Source organism: Empidonax traillii, unplaced genomic scaffold (genome assembly GCF_003031625.1).
Source record: "Empidonax traillii isolate 1590-97213 ecotype Southwest subspecies unplaced genomic scaffold, ASM303162v1 scaffold247:size2371522, whole genome shotgun sequence".
Lineage (NCBI taxonomy): Eukaryota > Metazoa > Chordata > Aves > Passeriformes > Tyrannidae > Empidonax > Empidonax traillii.
Genome location: NW_020955440.1, coordinates 469,264 through 488,389, shown reverse-complemented (window position 1 = coordinate 488,389; position 19,126 = coordinate 469,264). Strand labels below are relative to the sequence as shown.

Below are 19,126 nucleotides of genomic sequence, written 5' to 3'. Positions count from 1 at the left end.
GAGGGAATGGCCTGAAGCTGGCCTGAAGCTGAGTCCGCAGAGGTTTGGGTTGGATACTGGGACAAGGTTTTTCAGCCAGAAGGTGGTTGGCCACTGGAACAGGCTCCCCAGGGAAGTGGTCACACCATCAATACTGAGAGAGTTTACGAAGCATTTGGACAATACTCTCAGGTGCATGGTGGGATTCTTGGGGATGTCCTGTGCAAGAACCAAGAGAGATCCTTGTGGGTCCCTCCCAGCTCAGAATGCGATTGCGTCATTCTACAACTTTCCGCAGCCGCCACCGGGACCTGCCCGTGCCCGCCGCCCCGCCAGGGCGGGGACTCGAACCCGTAGCCCGGAAGCAGTGAGGGCCCGCCCCGCCGCGCGGTGCGAGCGGAGGAGGTTTGTCCGCCGCGGGCCGCCGTGTGCCGGGTGTGCTGTGCTGCCGCCGCTCTCGCCGCCCGATCGGGCCGCGCTGCGCCCGCCCGGCCCCGCCATGAGCGACCGGGCCGAGCTGGACCTCACCGGCGCCAAGCAGAACACGGGCATGTGGCTGGTGAAGGTGAGGAGCTGCCGGCGCGCCCGCGGGCCCGGCCCAGCGCGGCCTGTGGCAGTCGGGCCCCTCTGCTCGCCCCCTCCCCGCCGTGCCCGGGGTGGCCGCCGGCGGGTCCCGCGGCCTGAGGCCGGGGCTGCCCACGCCGGGTTTGCCCTATGCCCCGAGGCAGCCTCCGCCGCCGTGCCCCCTCTTGGGGGAAGCACGGGGCTGGGCCCGCATAACTGCTGAGTGATGGAAGCACCGCAGGGAAAGTTGGGTACCGGGGGCCGTCATAGAGTCGTGGAATGTGAAGGGTTTGGAATGAGCCTTAACGATAATATGGCCCAAATCCCTCTCCCCCAACCCCCCTCCCACCATGGGCAGGAACATCTGTCTCTGTATTAGGTTGCTGAGGGCCACGTCGAGCCTGGCCTTGAACACTTCAGGGATGGGACGGCTACAACCTTCCTGGGCAACCTGTGCCAGCGTGTCACTGCCCTCACAGTAAAAAAATATCGTCCTTGTCCTTGGCTGGTGCTTTGTTACAAGTAACAAGCATGGCAGCTAAGTTTATATCCCCAAAACTATGAGGCCTGAGGAGAGTTTGAGTGCGCCCAGATTCACATCTTCATTTAAAAAAAAAAAACCAAAAATCAAGAACCAGTAAGGAAAGTGAAAGCCAGTATCTTGTCTCTACAGCTGCCTTTGGTGCTAGACAAGTACAGCAGTAGTGGATGGGCTATGAAAAGACACTCAGATCATCAAATCAAACCTGTCTGATGCAGGGCCACACTTATATCTGGCACTTCCTCTCCTTCCTCTTTTAGCTATAGGCTCACACCATCCATTTCAAAGGAGCTGTGGGGACAGGGTGGTACCCTAATACTGGTCCTGGGTGGTGAGGGGGGCATGACGTCATCATACTTTAGCTACCAAAACATATTATTATGGCCCTTAAAAATGATGGGAGGTTTCAGGCTTGATTTGCTGTGCAGAATTGTTGGTGGGCAGATCGCTGACTCTGCCAGCCTCTTTCGTAATGACACCTGAGTGTCTGGTGTGTCTTACACTGGCTCCTGAGTGTCATGAAACCACAGTGAATGCTGCATAGTGCCCTAATTGTAATAGGTTTTCCAAGGCAGTATCACGGAAAGCTGACAGCAGAAAGCTGCAGAATTATATCATGATAGTCCGAGTGACAGGATGAAAGAATGGCGGATAAGAGTTGAAAAATCTAATCTGGCGTGCAGGGAGAAACTTTATCCTAGTTATACGGACACAGCAGTTTGGTCTCTGCTGGTTGTTGTCATTCAAAAAGAGGTTTAGGTTTTCAGTGTACGTGGGTAACTCTGTAAGAATATTATGTCAAATGAGCAGAGGCAGCATTGGACGTGATTACAAAGGATACAGAAAACCAAAGAGAAAATATTGTTGCACCATCATGTCACCTCTATTTGGAATGCTCTGTGTAGTTGTGGTCTTGTCCTTCCTGCTGTGGAAAGTGTACAGTGACCTAGAAACAGTACAGAGGAGAGCACCAGGGATGGTCTTGGGAACAAGGAATGATGGCTATGGAGGGAGCTCCTAAATATGTTATTGCCTTTCATTTGGCAAGAGGACTAGATCTGAAGTAACAAGTAATGTCATGTGAATAAGGAAGAAGCGAATAGGCAAAAGTGAGTAGGAAAGAGTAATTTTGAACACAAGAATTAGAGGTGTGTCAGATTAATTTGTCTGATGGGGCTTGGAGCAAACAAAGCAGGTACCATTTTGCACAATATGTAGGTAAATTTTGGACTTGTTGCAGTAAGAAGTTGTGAATTTCAAAATTGCAAAAGCTCAAACACAATTAGTTAAGTTCAGGCAAGAAAATTCAATTGAGGGATTAAAAATGAATATGCTGCCATAACCCAAGTCTGCTAAAACATCCTAGAAATTAAAAGAGCATGCTGGGGAAATATCTTTTCTTCGCATTTTCTCCTATTTTTCCTGAAGTATCTGCTGTTGGCTACATTTGGAGACAGGACACTGAACTTGCTTGTCCTCTAGTCCGATACAGTTTGGTGTTTCTTGAAGCATGCCAGGAATTTTCAGGCACACACCTGCTTACAGTTGGTGCCACTCTGTGAGTAGAGAGTGCTGCCTGGTTTAATGAGAAAATAGGACTAAAAGGAATGCTTGAATATTATACTTCCAAGTAAGTGTTGATGTAATCCTTTGTGTTCCAGACTTATAATTTGTCTGTCTTCTTGTATAATAGAGATAATAAAAAATACTAAAAGTTGCTAACACTGATGGGCCATACCAAGGGGTGTGCAGGATTTTATCCTTTGATTTCCTTCAGTCTTGAACTTGGAAACAGCCATCCTTGTTAGCAGGACTTCTAAAACACTCAGAGGCACATTACCTGTACCTTTTCACTAGCTGCAATAATGAGGCTGAATTTATCCTTCCTTTGGGGGAGGGAGCAATCAGTTCTGATGGAATAAAAAACCTGGCTTATTTGATTTCCTTTTAGCATGCATTGTGCTAGCATGAGAATTATTCCAGGGAGACTACTTAACAGGCAATAAAAATGTATTGATGAGTGTTTTAGAAACATGAACAGTAAAAGGAGGTACCATAAAGAGAGTGAGTTGCTTTAGTACAAGTCCAGAAAGCAACTGGATTTTTTTCTGTGTTTTCAGTGAAAACTAATAAAGAGAATTACTGTAAGAACTTTTGGTTATGTACTTGTGATAAAGTGAAGCCCAATTAGTGTTAGAATTGTTAATTTTTTATTCCCTGTGTGTTGCTCAGGTTTTTTTATTTAATCTGCTGCACTTATCTATAGTTAGAAAGGTGATATCTTTATGTAATTATTTTCATATGTTCAAAGAAAAATTAAAACATAGAACCTGACGTCAGCCTTACTCAGTTTCTGATGTACACACCGCATATGGATTGCTATATAGAGAAAGAGCTAATTTAGTTTCTTACAGAAAAGTGGAAGTGGTTTGTTACAGATAGGGGCTACTTTTGTATTTTCTCTTGAAGGTTGATAGGAAGCTGTGAATAAGCTGAAAGATGTGTGAAGCAGGTGCCCTGATGTCATACACTACCTGCAGGGTGCATTGTGTACTGGAGCCTGGGTGTGTTTGTGCAATGTGAGTACCAAGAGGAAAGCTGCAGTGTGAAGAGGTCTTGAAGTGATGCTCCTTAGTACGTCAGATTTGTTCTAGTGATTAAATTGTGTATTTTTTTTGAGAGAAGAGTATCCTTACCTACAAACCCCAGAATAAAGGCCTCTTGTCTTGAAAACGTTCAGTGGCCTTAATCCTGCTGTGGGATCTTTGAAAATCCTGCTCTGTAAAAGCAGGTTGCTCTTGTTTTCCATATGCTCTTTCAGGGAGTGTTGAGAGTTTGAAAACTGACTCTTCTCCTTAAGTTTAACTTTTATTATGCTGAAGGTAAAACAAGGGGCAAAATAAGATGTCTACAGCATGTAAGACTTTCTTTAGTCTTTCCTGTGATTGTGTATGTCATTAGCGTGGTACTCCAGACTTTAGTATGTGGTTTTGTGAGTACCATCTGGTTTTATCTGAAGTATCTGTGGATAGCTAGAAGTAATCCTTTGATCACAGTCCTTCATAACCCTTTGTCTTTCTCTGCGTAGCCCTTGATTGCAGGTAGGCCAACAGAAAGATGATTAAATGCACTCTTTGAGGCTGTTTCCCATGCAGCTGAAAGAAGCATGATTGATCTGCCGCCTCTTAATCTGAATAAATTTGCTGTCTGAATATATTACATAGCAAGTCAGTGATTTTAACAGCATGAATGTCCTTCAGTCCTTGTCCACTCACGCTGAATGTGCATCTACCTTATTACCTGGCGGTATAACTTAAATACAGGTTAGGTGCAAGTACATAACCACATTTCTATTGAGTCAGCTGGAGCACGTCATAGCATTCATCTTGGCCTTAGAAAGAGAATTATATCTGATCTGGCATGAAATCTGCTGTAGGAAATTACCACTTTGAAAGCTGTGGAAAAATATATATTAATAGATGGTGCCAGTTCAGTGTGCTTTTGTGGTATTTCTGACCCAGTGTCTGAACTTTATGGGAACCTGGACTGACATTTAGCTAATCTGAACAACTGGAGGACATCTGGATTTTCTAGCCATTCCACAGTACTTCATGGAGTGCTTTGAATCTAAAGGAAAATGCTAAACACTAGTTCCATGTTATCTCCTGAAGCTTTTGAAGAACAGGTAAATGCAAAGTTAGTGTTAAATTAATTTGAGCTTTAGGAAGTTAGCAGGTTTCTTTTGTCAACAGGTTCTTGGAACATCATCTTTGCCTGCTCAGCTCTGTAAGTGAGACTTGGCTTAGTCTTATTCTATGCAAGACCAAAGTCAGACTTCAGAGTGCTTCTTTGCTGCTTGAAACAGAAAATGCCATAGACATAGCTTAGTGTGTTTCTCATTGGCTGTACCTCACACCATTTTCTTGCATGGGCAGAGATGTTTTCAGTAGCTGTAGGCTGTGTGAGCCACAATAAGCTTTGCTGTACCAATAAAGAACATTGCTCAAAGTTCTGAGGAACACGCTGCTTCCCAGAGGCCTTTATTGTCCATTATGAGTCCAGTTCACCCCCTGCTGCAGATACCAAAATCTTTGTAACTGAAGGAATTTGTGTGGGTGAGTTAACATCACTGGAACAGCTTTGAATCCTTGAAGGTGCTGCATAAACCAGGCTTCCTTGTTCCTGTTGCTGCACTGACCTCTAATTTGTGCAGCTGTTTGGGAAAAGGGGTTGGGGAGCTCATTTAGTTGTTGAACCCACTGAATACAAAATCTGCACAGCTAAAACATAGGAGTCCCCCACACCTCCCAGCCAGATCAGTCTGTTTTCTGTATAATGACTAACTGCACACAGACTTTTCCCCATACAGTGGAGGTGTGGGAATGAGTGATGGGAGGTAGATTTGCCTCAGGTAGTTCTGCTGTTGGAGAAATGGACGCCTGGCACAGTAGGTCTGTGATCTGCTGCTCAGCATTTCTGAGGTTTCCAAACTCTAAGCCTTCCCTTCAGAGGCACCTTTTGGTCTCTGAGTTGTAATTCTCTAAATTCTCATAACTGTGATTGTTTGGTTCATGGTTTGTTTTTTTTTTCCCCGAGAGATTTTAAGTTCTAATAAATAATAAAAGTATAGTTTTACCTGAGAAGATATTGAGACTACTTAGTTTAAGAGTATCATGCTGATCTTTTTCTGCCTTTCATAATTGGATAATAGTATTTGAGACTCAAGTTACTATAAGATTTTTCCCTCATTTGGGACTCTATGCCAGCCTTATTTTTGTGCCACGTTGTGCCCTTTGGTCTCCCTAGCAGAACATATGTATATATAACTGCTTGGGAAGTGGGCTCACGTGAACCTCATGAAGTTCAACAAGGCCAAGTGCAAGGCCCTGCACCTGGGTTAGGTGAATCCCCAGGATCAATACAGACTGAGGCATGAAGGGATTGGGAGCAGCTGTACGGAGAAGAACTTTGGGATGTTGGTGAATGAGGGGCTGGACATGACCCAGCAATGTGCACTTGCAGTCCAGAAAGCCAACTGTATCCCGGGCTGCATCAAAAGCAGCGTGGCCAGCTGGGCAAGGGAGGTGATTGTGCCCCTCTACTCTGGTGAAATCCCACCTGGAACTCTGTTCCCCGTCATAAGAAGGATGTGGACCTATTGGATCAAGTACAGAGAAGGACCACTAGAATAATTAGAGGACTGGAGCACCTCTTCTGTGAAGAAGGGGTGGGGTAGGTGGAGTTTTTCAGCCTGGAGCAGGGAAGGCTCAGGGGAGACCTTATAGCAGCCTAGTCTGGTACCTGAAGGGGGCTGATAAGACAGATGCGGACAGACTTTTTAGTAGTGCCTGTGGCAACTGGACAAGGAATACTGGTTTTAAGTGAAAGGAGGGTAGATTTAGGCTAGATGTACGGAAGAAATGTTTTGTGATGAGACTAGTGAAACATTGGCATAGGTTGCCCAGAGAAGTTGTGGAAACATTCAAGGTCATGTTGGACGAGGCTTTGAGCAACCTGATCTGGTTGCAGATGTCCCTGCTCATTGCAAGATTGGATTTAGATGACTGTTAAGGCCCCTTCCAACCCAAGCCTGAAGTGGTCACGGTAAAAGCATTTTAAGTATATACACATAGACAATTAATATAGAATTTTAAAATCTGCTTTTTGTGAAATCTGTCTTCTTTGCTTAGGTCCCCAAATACTTGTCACAACAGTGGAATAAAGCTTCAGGAAGAGGTGAAGTGGGAAAACTAAGGATTGTCAAGTAAGCCTTTAGTATACCTTTACCAGTTGCCTAGTTTACTAGTTACCTGCAGTAAAATAGTTGCAGCTATTGTAATACATAATCTGGTTTCTTGCCAAAAATATACGTATTTCTCTGATACCTGAATGGTACTTGCTTGTATATGATTAGGAATATAAATTGTACAGAATTATGGTAGTATCCCATTACATGATGTTTGATTTCTTAAACCTAAGAAATGTAACTGGAGAATTTTCTCTAACTTACATGTGCTTTTTTACTGCTTCTGTTGTCACGTGCTGACTTTTCTCGTGTATCCTTGGGCACCAGAATAAGAAAAAATTGAGCAGTTAGAATTTGAATTTTCTTTTTTATCAGGAAAGCTAAACTTGAGGAATTAGTTTATGGAAACTTTGTTAAATATTTTAAATATTTAAATATAAATATACTTATTAAATATTTAAACATTAAATATTTTCTTTTGCAGAAATCAAGGAAGAACGGAAGTAAGTATTTACTAATTAAAAAGATTATGAATGTTTATATTTTGAATTCTAAAAATTGTTTAGAACATGCTGGTTTCTAATGTCACATATTTTTTGTTACACCTGTACCACAGAATCAGGAGAAGAGAACTAGTAGATTCTGCTAGTGGGACTTCCATCTAGTCTGCCTGTTCCCTCAGTTTGTTTACCCATCTGTAAGCAGCAATTGTAGTCGTGACCTTATTTCTAAACATTTTGAGATGTGTTAGTGCAAGATTAATGTAGGACTCTCATCTCACTTTTTATGTTTTTGAAATGGAAATATGCTACACCAGTTGTGTTTTCTCTCTTTTTGTTTCCCCATAACTAGTAAAACACTGTAATTGAGTCTGTTTAGTAACACTGTGGCAATTGTGACTGTTAGGTGTCATTTACTTTGAATGAAGAGCTTGCAAGCATCAGTGATATTGGAGGAAAACCTGCTTCAGTCAGTGCACCAAGAGAACATCCATTTCTTTTGCAAAGTGTGGGAGGACAGACCTTAACTGTGTTCACAGAAACTCCAGTAGGTAAGTTAGAATTAAAGTTATTTTTTATGATTCCATTATTTATGATTTCAATAAATTCAGTGCTGTAAAAGAAGAAGACTTGGAAGTAAGGTTTTGGCTCCGTTTGTTGCTATCTGCATACAGAGCTCTGTTGTAATTTTTGTGTCTGCTGTCTCTTTTCTTCGTGTGATTGAGCAACTGATTTACGTTCTCCACAAAGGGTTATCATGTACAGTTCAGCTGTGGGTCTGCTGAAGAGAATAGAGAGTGTGGAGTGCAATACAGAGTGCAGTACATTGTGTACATTCCCATTAGGGGTTTTCACTGCAAAAAATATTTCTGTGTTCCCATGTGTTTTTGGGATAAACTAGTATTTGTTTTTCTCATTGAGTTGGTCTCTGCTATGAATACGATTATATAAGAATGTTTGTTTTTCCTCTATCAAGTTGAACAGATGCATTTGAACAACAAATTCAGCACATTTTCTGGAAGTATATACGTGGTTTAAGTGTATTCAAGCTTAATAAGGTTATAATAACCAAACAGTGCAGCAGTGAGGTTATAGTTTTTCTTTCACTTCAGATACCTGCCTTAATTTCAGATCAGTAGCTGTATGAGTAATTAGGATATTCAAGATTGTATGCCCTAAACTGCATGTTAGTCTTAAGGGAAGTGGTAGTGTTATACTGTACAATAAATTCAGCAGACTGCCTTGTATGTAAGTCCCTTATGCTGTAAGGTTTTCTACTGGAATTGTATGAGCAAGTTCTGGATATTAAGAGAGAAGGCAGGTGTCTGCAGAGCATATCTCATTGTCTGCAGAAGGTATCCCACTTTCAGGCATATAGATTTCGGTGTCCCCAGAAGACAAATATGCTAGTACTGTTTGTTACCTCTGTCTTCTACAGGGTAGCAAACTACAGTGTGACCAGCTTCTGATTTTTTTGATGTTCATAGGCTGGCAAGTAATTGCTGTGATGTCAGTGTGATAAATAAATGAAGGAAGGAAAATTGTAACTCATGGGACAGACTTGGAATACTTAGTAGGTTTGACCACCTCCTTTTTAAAATCTATTTTAAAGCTTTAATGACTGAGCAGTGAGATATTATGGTACAAGTAACTTGGCTGTCTCAGTGGGTTTAGAAATAAAAGCACTTATACTGCAACTCAGGGGCTTTTCATTTGTTATCCCTTTCTCTGAAACTAATGCGATAGTGTTATTGCTTTTTCACTTTAAAGAATTTGTATTTTTGTGTGTGTGACTTGCAACTTTTTAAAAATGCTGGAGTTTGTAGTTCATAGTTTACAAATGTGGAAGGAGACAGGAAGCAAGTTTTCAAGAATGTTGCAAACATTTTAATAGACCTCATCATTTTTCATTTCTGTGTGCCCCAACCTTAGAATGCTAGACAAAAGAAAGAGATTTTATGTTCGGAGGTGCCTTTAGAATATACATGCAGTGACTTTTGCCTGTTTGCTGCAAATCCCAAGACACTTTTCATACAAAATATTGCTTCAGAAACCTCTAACAGTAACTTAAGCTGCAGTGAGTGCTGATGCGTACCTGGAATGTGGAGTATTTGTCATCAGTTGGAATGAAAGTCGTTATGTGGTAGTTAAAAGATGTGCATTTGTTTCTGTTTTATCATCTGTTGCTTCCAGTGTCTCAAAACTTTTAGATATTCAGAACCTGTCCAATTTTTTTATTTAATCAATCAAAAATTTTGCATTTCTTAGCAACCAGAAAGTGTTATTCAAGGACCATGGATCTACTGAGTAGAAGTTATTATTTTAATTGGGAGCAAAGGGTAGTTAGTGACATGAGAAATGTTTGGAATGAAGCACTGAGTAAGCATAGACCCTGTCAAAATTGTTTTTGCTTGAGATTAGCAAGCCTAATGTACAGTCAGTGAGTTTTCATGGAACTGGTTTGGATGCAAAATGGCTAAAATCTGTTGCTGTTGTGTTTAACTCGGTGTTGAGAGTGCAATCAAACATAAACTTTATTGTGCTTTTCTTGCCTGACTTCTTTTACCTGTAATAATGAATGTGACACAAATATTCCAAATGCCATTCAGATTCCTTACTGGTTCCGTCTTTCTGCAGCCATGCCTGTGTGTTTAAATGTGTATCACCAATATGTTTTGAGCTTCATGGCCAATTTCAGCAAATTTCGTAGTAAATGATGGCTAGTGTGAAAACAGGTGTCTGAAGAGCGGACTGAAACTGTGTGGATATCCCAGCTGAAAGAAAGGCTGCTACCCTGTTTTATGCAACGTGGAAAAACCCACTATATTTATATCAACCATGGAAAAACACTCAAAAAAACCCTTACACATCTTTGCACATCAGTCAATCCACAGTAAGAGACAGTCATAGGAAACTGAAATTCATTAATTTGTAGGTTCACAGACCTAGTATTTGTCTTCATATTATAATTAGCACATTTTTTCTGAAAAGCATTAGTGTTCGTGTTCCTCTTCCTTTTGTAAAGTGTACCACATAACAGAAGCAATATGCTAGTTTGAACCTTGGGTCAAAGATTAAGCTGGTCTGGAACTGCAGATGTTATGCATATGGAAGGATGCATCTTGGGAGTTATGCAAATGAAATATGAATAAAAAAGTGCTTCATGCACTATTGCTCTCAGTCCTTCTTGAGGACTGAATTTACCTAAGATGGAGCAAATGGCATAAAGCAGATTGTTTTATTTTGTAAAGGATGGGGTTTGTTTGATTGTGCATTTGTGTTTTATTCCCCCCCCCCTTTTTTTTTTTCAGCACATTGAATGCCTTAAGATCTATTCTGTGTGCAGTCCTTTAATTCTGTGATCCTTATGTTGTAGTGTCTTTCTTATGGTCTTTCTGAAGTATGTTGTAATTTTGGAAGATGCTGCAGGGAGTTCACATACCCTGGATAATTCAGCACTTCACATTGACTCATCAGGTCATTTAGAGCAAGCAAAAAAGATCAAATTTGACAAGTAATTTAATATTTTCTGCATTATGTAATTTCTAGACTTCCAAATGGATTTTCTATGGGTTTTGCTTTGCTTTGTGTTAACTGAGCTTGCTTCTAATACCTGTTTTACTGGAACAAATCCTTTAGTTCTTTCATTGTAAACTTCTGCATCTCTGGGTGTCCTGTATTAGTGAATGGACAGCAGCAGGCTTTTCTGAGGTGCAATTTGTTATGTCCAACTTCTAATGAATTGCAGTTTCTTGTTCTTCTGCAGTGTATGTAGTAGATCTGAGCTAATATAAAGCTGGATGAAGTGGCTCCCATCCCAGATACTATTAAAAATCTGGTCTAATCTCATATGCTGCACGTTCTATTTGGACTAACTCTGGGGGTTTCTCCCGTTTCTTTTCTTTTCCTGTTTTTGTATTTTGAAATAGCTCTAGTGAGTAATGCAGAGTAGTACAATGTACTCTGAAAGTAGTAGTTGCAAAATACCTCCCTACTTCCTTTGCAGGGCTGTTTGCACATCTGAGACACTGCATTGTCTTCATTGCTGGGCAGATCGCTAAGGCCTGCAGGGTAGTGTTCCTGAGCATCAGTGTAGCAAAGCTGGCAGGAAGTGTGGTTTCTGTCATGTCTGCACAGGGATCTGAAGCACAGTTGTCTTTTGCTGTCTAGGTCTTGCTGTCTAGGCTGGTTTCGGTATTATTTCTGCTTTAAATATGAACTACATTCTGTTCCATAAACATGACCATATGTACATCAACAGTTGCTATGCAACAATGCTATTTGTGCTTCCAGTCGTTTTATTTTTTCTTTGTCATCAGCTATCATAGCTGTAATTTTTGGGGTGGGTGGAAAGGAGAGCATCGTGCATATATTTTAATGTATTGAATAAAATGATTCTTTCTTATGTATAACTACAAAGGGGCAATCTAGGGGCAATTCATGGGTCTGGTATATAGGGTATATTTGATTAAAATTGTTTTCTGAGCTTCCTACTGGCAGACATCCTAGCATAAGATAGTGCTATAATTTAACAAATTCTTTCTTGGTTGAAGGAATAGGAAGACTCCTTTGTTAAACATTTAACATCAAACTTTTCTAACTGTGACTTTAAAATAGTTCCCTTATTGCTTTAATTGCCTGATGCTTAATTTTTCTGCCATTGTGTAGTTTAGGTTTGCTGCATTTAAATATAAATGAAAAATGCATCTTTGTTAGAAATAATGATAAATGTTTCTTACTGAGCTGTTTTTTAGAAAAATGCACTACTAATGCAACTTGGGAAAACACAGACCTTGTCGAGCAATTGCATCCCAAACTGTAAAGGGCTGATGGGCGGAGAAGAAGATTTTACACTGTAGACACAAATAAAGTATAAGATATTTCTGTGAAGTTGGGTGATGATGATTCATTTTATTGAAATTTTGAATATATCTTCACAACTCCCCCTTCATAAGTGGGATTGCCTTAATGTCTATTTTTGTGTCTTTCAAGTCTTTCATGCTCTTTCAATCTTACTGAAAGTAAAACATGTTCAGAGAATTCCATTGACAGAATACCTGCCAGAGCTTTGCTTCTGAGTAGCATTCGTGCATGGATTGTCTCACTGCTTCATGCTTCACAGAACATTTCTGTCTCTTAGCACTGTTTTTCTCCTGTTTTCTGAGTCTTCTCTTTCAGAAACTCAATTCATGACATTCAATTATTTCTTTTGTTCTTCTTGTTCAGTAAAACACGTAACTCTGCCTATATACTTTAGAACAGCTTCTTTATTCCCACATTCCTTGAAAATTCTCCTGTTGTTTTGAATTGTTGTTTTTTTCCCCTTTGTGCAGCTTCTCATATACAAAAGGACCTTTTCTGAGTTTGTACATGAATCACACCTGCCATATAATGTACAATGCTCAATTGTATTCCAGCAAAAATGAATATCCAGAGGTTTTTATTCTGTATTTTGTATATATGTATTTTTATGCGTTGGGTATATCCAGCCATTAAAGTAATGTGAAGGGAAGAAACGCTAATGAAAATCTTCCATTCAAGCAGCTACATCTTTAATTACACTGAATTATTTTCAGTAAAATACATAGTGCTCAGAATCTTGATGCCCTGTAATACTACTTCCAATCTTATTAGATAAATCTTTGAATTCTGAAGTTCCTCATCAAACTGTTACTTAGGAAATAAACACCCTCACTGTTCCACCATCTTAGTGCAGCCTGCTGAGGAGTTTTGACGTTTACCTGCCTGCTATAGCGGTACTTCCCAGATGTGTCTGTGCAGGCTGTCACTTAACCACATAATTCCAGTCTGCAAAACGCTTTGGGATCTTAATGCTTCTTTGTTCCGTTGTGTACTTTGGTCTTTCATGGACTATTTGCAGAAACAGAAAACCCATCAGCAGCCTCACGATCAAAAGAAATAGAAACAACAGCAGCCTTTCAGATCTCTGGCATTTATGCAAATTTCCAGATATTTTTGAGGATCATAAAGATGAAACCTGTGATCAGAAGAGCAGAATGTGTGACTCAAGCTAGTCTTATTACAGACATCATTTTGATAGCTCAAGATCTTGTGTGTATTATTGTGTCATAAAGTCCATTTAGAAAACAATTGCAATTGCTTGCATCATACCCCTTATCCATGTAAAAAAATATGGAAATTATATTTATTTAATTACTTTATATGCATGTTAGATGATTAAAAAATTACTGAAAAGGAGGCTCAGCTGGCTGGCAGGGATAAGCTAATTTTATTTTCATTTCTATTATTAAAACTACAGACTGTTAATTCCTACACAGATTTAAACAATTGAGGATATAACACACAAATTATATGGTATGTTAGAGCTCAGTGTGATGAGAATAGTCTTCCTGCCTACTTTATTGACTTAAAATATCTTTGGTTTTTTTTCAGTCTCATTGATGTGTGTGTAAAAACCAATATCCCAACACCCTGTCACCACAACAGCAGCAAAAAAACCCAACAATAACAAAAAACTTCAACTAACCAACCCAACCTGTTGACCCTGATCTGTGACTCTTGCCTGTTTTAGAGGAGACTGAGCAGCTGTAGTCTGCATTAATAAAATACATTAAGTAGATATAGTACAACTTTTTTTACCTTCTTCATGATATTAGTACTGAGGAGATTTTTAAAGCAGAGACTTGCGAACTAATCATAACAAAACTGAGTTGTCTAATGATGAACAAAAAAGGCCACTTTTCTGCAAGGTTTGAATTTTATCTCTTGTTTTGTCTCTGCTGTTGACTGGAGATTCTGTTGATGCATACAAATAAGTACACTTCCCCTGTAGACATAATACACATTTATTGTTATTTGAATCAAAGATACTATTAGCAATGTTTAAGTGTGATGTCTTTGGCAACAGTTTTGATTAGGTGGCTGGTCTTCCACTGAAGCAGAGTTAGAAATGAAACAGCTTTAAATGCAGCAGCATCTCCCATCTCACTCCAGACAAGCATTCATATCTTGGTATTGTTCATATATTCTTCATGAAGTCCTCTTTGCATCTTGTGTGTGTACTGAATGTTTCCTTAAGTAAGTTACAATTGAGTCAGGATATTGGTTGGGTAATAACATTACGATGTAAATGTGCTAAATACACACAAAAAAATAGTGTCAACAAGAAAACACAGGGTTTTCTGCCAACAGGCTATCCTGAATGTATATCTGAAAGTTAGCAGGGATCTTTACTTACTTTGTAAAGTCTCATAGCTTAGAAGAGACTATGTAGTGATGGTTTCTCATCGAAAAAGCAGGTGCCTTCAGTCACCAAGACTAATGACAGCCACCTGGTATAAAGAAAGAAAGATTGGTGGGAGACTGCTTTTTAGATTTGCATTAGCCTTCAGGCTGTCAGCAATCTCAGTGAGAAAAGAGGGACATCAGCCTTGAAAGTCAGCAAGAATCTGTGGCAAGGAAAAGATTTTCCAAAATATTTCTTGTTTTCAATTCTGTTAGTATTCAGCCTGTAAGTGGCAGAAATGATCAACCTAACTGAACTCAAAAATTACTCTCTGAGTTAGAGCAGTAATTCACTTTTGCCTGTAAGTAAATAGCTGTGACTTGTTTGAGCTGAAAGCTGAGGACAAGTATATTTTACCATTTTTAACTGTACTTCAGGTGGGTGAAAATGTTCTTTATATCCTCTGCCTTAGAAAATGTGTAAAAAGGAGAAATATAGGAGGAACAGTCAAATATAAGATTGAAAAGTTTATGTAGGGGGTTAATTTCATAGGACTGTGTAAGTGTTAGAACTCATTTCACCAGAATACATTTACGGTCTGCCATTTCTTGAAATGTGGGATTGGAATTTCTTGCAGAAAGCTGTTTCTGAATCTGACTTTGCCATTCACCTGAGTGATAATTTTTTGTCAAGTCACTCTGCAGCACTGTGTCTGTTTCTCCTTCTTACATACCTAAGATTCTCTGCTCTGTGGAAGAGGTGATGTTTTGGATTATGTGTATTTGGTGTACTTGACAAGTACAAATATTTGACAGATAAAATGCGCTGTAATATAGTACCATTTGAGGACAAATGTTATAGGTTTGAAAAGAGAAACCCCCTTCATTGTTTGCCGTGGAACCACCATCACTCACGTGGCTGTGAACAATTGTTGAGCCTCCAGGAACAGCCTGTGGAGAGTCCCTGACTGTCTGAACTGGAGTTCTCTCATTTCTCTCATTTTGAGTTTGGGCACTATAGGACTTCTTTTGTTGCTCCTAGTGGCAAATTATTCTTCAGAAGGTAAATTTGTGAATGTTAATCAAGTCCAGTGATTGTGATTTTGTCATAATTTATCATTCTTTGCTTTGCAACTCACTTTTCAGATGTAATTTTGAAAAATCAACATAGAAACATTGATTCCCTTTTTGTTTATTTTTTTCCCAGAGAGCCAATCAGAGGAAAAATCGGAAAGTGGCAGTGCTGGTGAGTATGGACACTTTCTCTGAAGCACTTAAAAAATTACTTGGGACTGCAGCTTTTCAGTTTTACTTTAAAACAAAAATTGGTAGATTAGGGAAAAAAAAGTGTCTTTTTTTTTTATAATAACTAGTGGAATACCATAAAATTGAAATATAACTTCATAAACTGTTTATCTGCTTAAATTATCAACATTTTTTATTTAAATGAAGGGGAATAAAATGAGGAGGGAGAGGTTTAATAATGTTCTTTGGATTGTTTTATTTATTTCTCAACTCTTTTGCTTAGGTTCATTGTGTGTATTTTTTCCTTTGAATTCTTTTTTTTTTGATTGGAAAGTTTGTAGCAAACTTCCAGATGTTTTGTTGTTCTATTTCAGTTGCATAAACTAAGCAGTCATAACAGCAGTCCGTAAAGACCAGGTTTTATCTCTGGTGCACACATATTAAATAGTATTGGGAGTGGGATGGCACTCATAAGTGGTAATGGCACAGATAGGAGATGGGGGGGAAGAATCTCACACCCTCTACCTTTCTTAAAAGCAATTCCTGAACATAAGACTAATGCTCGTGGGTGTTCAAAATGTCTTTTTGAAAGTACTGTTTTGGACACTTTAACATGGAGAAGTCTGCTTTTTCTAATATTTGACTTCTTTTGAATTGTATTTCAGCACCAAATGTCGCAAGTGTATACTTTGTGTCTGGCTAGAAGTAGGGTTTGGGTTTTGTTTTCTGTTGGAGGGAATTCTTTGTAAAATTGAGATGCCTTTTATTACACTGGCTCAAGCATGTCAAAAGACTAGTATTAAAAATGGTAAAGGATGCAGACTTGTACTGAATCCAAGGTGTTTTTTATAGCTTGCAATTTTTCTCAATTACTTGGTAAAACCTGTTCGTTCTGATCCTGTGTTAATTGTTGTGTGGTTTTAAGGTCACAAAGGGCTACTTTCTAAAAATTAGTGCTTTATACCACTTGAAAACTGAGACTCACTGCTGTGTAATGACTCAGGTAAAATAGATCTTGAAAGTTTAACTACTAAAATGAATCAGAATGTTGATACTTAAAATTAGTTGTTTTATAGTTTTAGGAATGCACCGTTGGTTTTGCTCAGGTTTTGTGGTTTATTTGTTCTGTTTCGGTTTGTTTTTGAATTATTGAATTGTCTGCTCTTTACTCTTGGTGCCTCCTCCTTTTTCTGTGAATATTCTGTAAGATGGCCACGTGTTTAGTTGTTTGTTTTTCTGCTTCAGCCAGAAGAATGAATTACTCTGTGCTGTGGGCTGTTTAAACATGCTGACAAGATGAGTGCTAAACCCGTTTGATGGAATCAAGCTGGCTGTGGATTCAGTTTCTGAGTGATAGTAGTGGGTTACCCTGGGGCGTGTAAAGGATTCTCAGCCATCAGTTGTGCTTATTTGCTTATTCACTTTTTTTCCTCAGAACTGTTGTGGAACTCAGATGACCTTTACCAAACTACCTCTCAAGTAATTCAGATTATTGAGAACTCCATTTTTCTGTTAATCTACTTTATCCTGGCCTACAACAAGTACTTCTGAGGCAAAGATGATTTCTTTCATGTATTTATGTAGCATTTTATTATATATTGTATATATGATTTATTATTATTCATATTGTATATTATATATATATAAACATTAACATTAAAGATTAAATTTGTATACAGTTTATAATAAATCATTATATAAATATATGAAAGACAGCAATAAATTATACATTAATATTATATGATGCATATATTTAATATTGTTAGTAACAAAACTCTTTTGGGTATTACTCTAATAAAACTATGTAAGTTTTATTTGTAGCTAGAAAGTGAAGGAGGTAAATGAGATACATAACGTTCAGAAATCATTTGATTTATATCCTTAAAAAAAATTTCTCCACATTTTTACATTTGTAGGGCACTGTTAAACCTTATGTCATAAAGTATTAGTATTATGTGTGACATTTTAAATCACATTTATTATTGGGATGGTTGTAAACCACTTATAAAAGGCAAGATAATACCAGTGTTGCTAGCCTACTTCATAAACATTTGGAGAGAGACAATGCAATACTGAGTCAGACCAAAGATCATCGAAGCTGGTGTCCTGTCCTTAGTGGTGGTCAACAGCAGATGCCTTGAGATGAGTATAAGAACAGTGCAAAAGCATAGTGATACCTCCCCAAAATACTTGTTATGAATCATAGAACAGTTTGGTTTGTAATGGACCTTTTCAAGCCCACCTAGTCCAACCCCCTGCAGTGAGCAGGGTCATCTTCAACTAGATCAGGTTGCTCATATCCATGTCCAACCTGACCTTAAATGTTTCCAGGGATGAGGCATCTTACCACCTCTCTGGGCAATATGTTCCAGCTTCTTCCAGCCTTTAATGATTCACAGTTCAGAGAGAAGCAGAGCTGGGGGTGACAATACACTATTTAACAGGATCTCATGGATTTTCCCTCTGTGAAGTGTCCCTCTTGGTTGAGCCTATGTAAATTTTAGTATCCATAATATCTCGAATGATGCTATGGTTACAGTCAAAATATTCAAGAATCAAGATGTATGTGTAACAAGTTTACTTAAACTAAATTTGAACTCTTTTTGCATATTATTATTTTAGATCACTTTTCCATACGGAAATCCTATTTGTTTAGTGCTTGTGATAAACAGTGCTTGGTGATTCAGCCAGTGTTGTTTAGTGCCTGAAGGCTGGTTTATGTTAAATGTGAAAGGAATGTAGCAAACTACACATGCAGCTAAATGAAAAGAGAAATGAGAATTGGCTTTGCTTGGTCATGTATGATGATGAGCAAGTGATTTTATAAATCCAAATATATGTATGTAGCTCTTGTTTGTTTATGGCGTTGCTTGCACCTACCTGTAAGTGCTGTCAGTGGTGACAGAAGCTGTGAAAACCAAGCATTTGTGCCAATATAAAGTGTAACCTGCTCCCTCCCCCCAGTAAAAATACCCCAAAGCTGTTGTTCTGACCTGTACGGTCTGTTAAGAATGATACGGTAAAGAAATGCATTCTCACGTAAGAGCAAATGTAAAGAGGTGTTGTCCTTGTGGAAGCGCGTTAAATGGAAGTTGCACGTGCAGCAGCGGAGTATGTAGTGTTGCCTAAGCTTTGAACGCGTAGGCAGCCAGTATAGTGTGAGCTTATTTATTTACTTATTTATAGTAACTTATTTATAATAGTCTATTTATTTATAATGAATTATTTGTATTCACAATTTTACCAATTGTGAATATGCTTGTTTGACTGCAGACACAGATATACAACATTTGAATTGTCTGTAGATCACACTTCATTTTTTGATGTTGCAAACAAAGATTCATG

General features: G+C 39.0%; 1 protein-coding gene across 2 annotated transcripts in view; it reads left to right on the top strand.

Moving 5' to 3' along the window:
• The first annotated feature begins 401 nt into the window (after positions 1-401).
• Positions 402-19,126, top strand: part of GTF2F2 (general transcription factor IIF subunit 2) — an 83,011-nt gene continuing 64,286 nt past the window's right edge. The window contains exons 1-5 of one of the 2 annotated variants that reach the window (XM_027888893.1): positions 402-544; positions 6,775-6,848; positions 7,315-7,333; positions 7,737-7,881; positions 15,744-15,782. In XM_027888893.1, the coding sequence (XP_027744694.1) occupies positions 479-544; positions 6,775-6,848; positions 7,315-7,333; positions 7,737-7,881; positions 15,744-15,782 (343 nt within the window). In that variant the 5' untranslated portion in view covers positions 402-478. Of the gene's footprint in view, positions 545-754; positions 791-6,774; positions 6,849-7,314; positions 7,334-7,736; positions 7,882-15,743; positions 15,783-19,126 lie in introns of those variants that run through there. The other variant, XM_027888894.1, reaches the window with a different exon arrangement.